The 3,151-nt window shown below is 48.1% G+C and overlaps 1 protein-coding gene across 1 annotated transcript; it reads left to right on the forward strand.

The window, feature by feature from the left end:
• Positions 1–1,369: 1,369 nt before the first annotated feature.
• Positions 1,370–2,080, forward strand: LOC147970829 (uncharacterized). Its single transcript, XM_087523657.1, has 2 exons — positions 1,370–1,660; positions 1,799–2,080. Exons 1-2 carry the CDS (start codon positions 1,370–1,372, stop codon positions 2,078–2,080), a joined length of 573 nt encoding a protein of 190 aa, XP_087379783.1.
• The last annotated feature ends 1,071 nt before the right edge of the window (positions 2,081–3,151 follow it).

Genomic DNA, 3,151 nt, shown 5'->3' on the forward strand with positions numbered 1-3,151 from the left:
TAGGATTCATAGCAGATCTGTGATGGCAGATACAGTTCAGTCGGCCCACAGCCCAAGATCGCCCCCGCGGCATGAGGGACGTGGTTACCGGAAGGATCAGTACAGAAACCATGAGCAATATGATCACCGACTTGGTCTTGATGACCGTCGTCGAGTGCCCACACCTTCTCCGAGGAGTGGATCATATGTGCCTCGGCAATATGATGACATACACCCTCGCAGTGGTGAGAGAAGAATACCAGCCGACCCAAGGGAGCCAGGCTTTGATGCGAGATCTATTCTCGTTCAAGGTCTAGTTGACAGGAGCAGAGCACACAGGGAGGGGCTTGACAGAGATCACCCGACTGGCAGCAGATTTCATGTTTCAGGCCCAGAGTGTTTCAGTAGAGCCATCAGAGCCGCAGTGATTCCTCCCAACTTCAGGTTGGTGACTGGAGTCAGCAAGTTCACTGGTGAGTCTAAGCCTGACACTTAGCTTGAAGATTACCGAGTGGCTGTACAGATCGATGGTGGTAATGATGAAGTGGCCATGAAGGATCTTCCTCTGATGTTAGAAGGCTCAGCAAGAGCATGGTTGACTCAGTTAGCGCCAGGCAGTATATTCAGTTGGGAAGAACTTGCCCAAGTGTTTGTTAAAACTTTTGAGGGTACTTGCAAGCGGCCAGCGGGGTCAATGGAATTGCAGCATTGCATGCAAAAACCGAGTGAGACTCTGAGAGATTACATTCAGAGGTGGACCACTTTGCATCACACAGTGGAAAATGTATCCCACCATCAAGCAGTTTGCGCCTTCAAGGAAGGCGTTAAAAATCGGGAGCTGGTCCTGAAATTCAGTCCGATAGGGGATATGTCTCTAACTCGGATGATGGAAATAGCCACTCGGTATGCTAACAGAGAAGAGGAGGATCGGCTCCGCAGTGGGAAGAGCAAACCAGTCAGTCAAGACACCGGTGGAGGCAATTCCAATCAGAAAGAAAAGCGTAAAGCTGAACCTGCAGGACCTGGTGAAACTGCAGCAGTGATTCAAGGAAAGTTTAAAGGGAAACCTAAGGGGCCCTGGACCCCTAAGAAAGTAAAAGATGCAGCTGGTAACAATGTGATGGATTTGCCATGTCACATTCACACCAAGAAAGACGAAGAAGGCAATCTGATTTATCGTAAGCATACCACTCGACAGTGTCAGGTTCTGATCGAGCAATTCCGAGAGAAACAACCTAATGAGAAGGAAAAAGAATCTGACAAGGATGAAGACAAAGAGGAAGATGATGGTTTGCCCAATGTCAATTCCACCCTAATGATTTTTGCTGACGTTGAGAGCAAAAGTCGAGTGAAAGTGATCAACAGAGAAGTGAATATGGTTGCTCCAGCAATGACAGCATACCTGAAGTGGTCACAAACAGCTATCAAATTCGACCAGTCTGACCACCCTGCTCGCATAGCCACTGCAGGGAGGCAAGCGTTGGTGGTCGACCCAGTTGTTGGAGGTACACGATTGACAAAAGTGTTGATGGATGGTGGTAGTGCTCTGAATATTCTTTACGGTGAATTCTTAAAAGGGATGGGCATTCTGATGTCCAAACTTAGTGAGATCAACATGAGCTTTCACGGCGTCATCCCTGGCAAGAAGGCTGAATCACTCGACCAGATAGCCTTGGAAGTGGTTTTCGGTGATTCAAAGAATTACCATAAGGAAAAGTTGACATTTGAGGTAGTGGATTTCCAGAGTGCTTATCAAGCTATTCTAGGGAGGCCTGCATACCCGCGTTTTATGGCTCGACCATGTTACGTATATCTCAAGCTGAAAATGCCTGGTCCCAGAGGAGTGATCACGGTCACTGGCAATCGGCAGAAGGCAGAGGAATGCTTCCAGAAGGGTTCTAAAATTGCCGATGCACAAATGGCAGCAATTGAAATGCAAGAATATCATAAAAATGCAGATCCGAGTGATTTGCTGCGAGCCAAGAAGGCTGCCACAGATTCTGCATTTCAGTCGTCTGAAGAAACAAAATCGATTCATATTCACCCGACCGATCCTAATGCTGCCCCTACTCATATCTCCACATCACTCGACAGCAAATAGGAAGAAGCGCTCATCTAGTTCCTCCGTGAGAACTGGGACATCTTTGCATGGAAACCTTCTGACATGCCAGGTGTACCCAGGGGACTGGTTGAGCATCGTTTGCGAGTCGACCCGAAAGTGAAGCCAAGCAAGGAACATCTTAGGCGGTCTGCCGTACAGAAGAGAAAAGCAATTGGCGAGGAAGTGGCTCGGCTCCTAGCAACTGAGTTCATCCGAGAGATTTACCACTCTGAGTGGCTCGCCAATGTTGTAATGGTCCCCAAGAAGGACGATTCACTTCATATGTGCATTGACTTCAAGCATATCAATCGGGCCTGCCCGAAAGATCATTTTCCTCTCCCCCGTATCGACCAAATCGTTGACTCGACTACGGGGTGTGAGCGTTTGTCTTTTCTAGACGCATATTCCGGGTATCATCAGATCCGACTGTATGGACCCGATGAGATAAAAACAGCTTTCATCACTCCATTCGAGTGCTTTTGTTATGTCACCATGCCATTCGGTCTCAAGAACGCTGGTGCCACATTTATGAGGATGATTCAGAAGTGCCTGCTCACTCAAATCAGTCAGAATGTGGAAGCATATATGGATGACATTGTGGTCAAGTCACGTAAAGGTTCCGACCTGCTGGCTGACCTCGCTAAAACCTTTGCCAACCTCAGAAGGTATGATATCAAGCTTAATCCGTTGAAATGCACATTCGGAGTTCCAGGAGGAAAGTTACTCGGTTTCCTTGTTTCCGAACGAGGGACCGATGCCAACCTAAAGAAAGTTGGAGCCATACTCCGGATGAAACGCCCTGTGCGTGTGCATGACGTCCAGAAGCTTATCAGTTGTTTGGCCGCCTTGAGTCGATTCATCTCTCGCCTCGGTGAAAAGGCATTGCCTCTTTACTGACTGATGAAGAAATCTGATAAGTTTGAGTGGACTCCTGAAGCTGATGCAGCGTTTGCAGCACTCAAACCCTGCTTTCCACCCAGCCGGTGCTTGCTGCTCCAATCAGCAAAGAGCCTTTACTGCTTTCTATTGCAGCCATTGGACAAGTTGTCAGTACAGTACTTACGGTCGAGC

This window comes from Triticum urartu, chromosome 5A, assembly GCF_056163025.1.
Source record: "Triticum urartu cultivar PI428250 chromosome 5A, HENAU_Tu73, whole genome shotgun sequence".
In the NCBI taxonomy this organism is placed as follows: Eukaryota; Viridiplantae; Streptophyta; class Magnoliopsida; order Poales; family Poaceae; genus Triticum; species Triticum urartu.

Excerpts from the sequence above, each read along its gene's own strand:
- LOC147970829 (XM_087523657.1), top strand. The coding sequence starts at position 1,370 with ATGACAGCATACCTGAAGTGGTCACAAACAGCTATCAAATTCGACCAG. Across the intron at positions 1,661-1,798 it reads ACCAGATAGCCTTGGAAGTG|CTGAAAATGCCTGGTCCCAG; the intron begins GTTTTCGGTGAT and ends GTATATCTCAAG.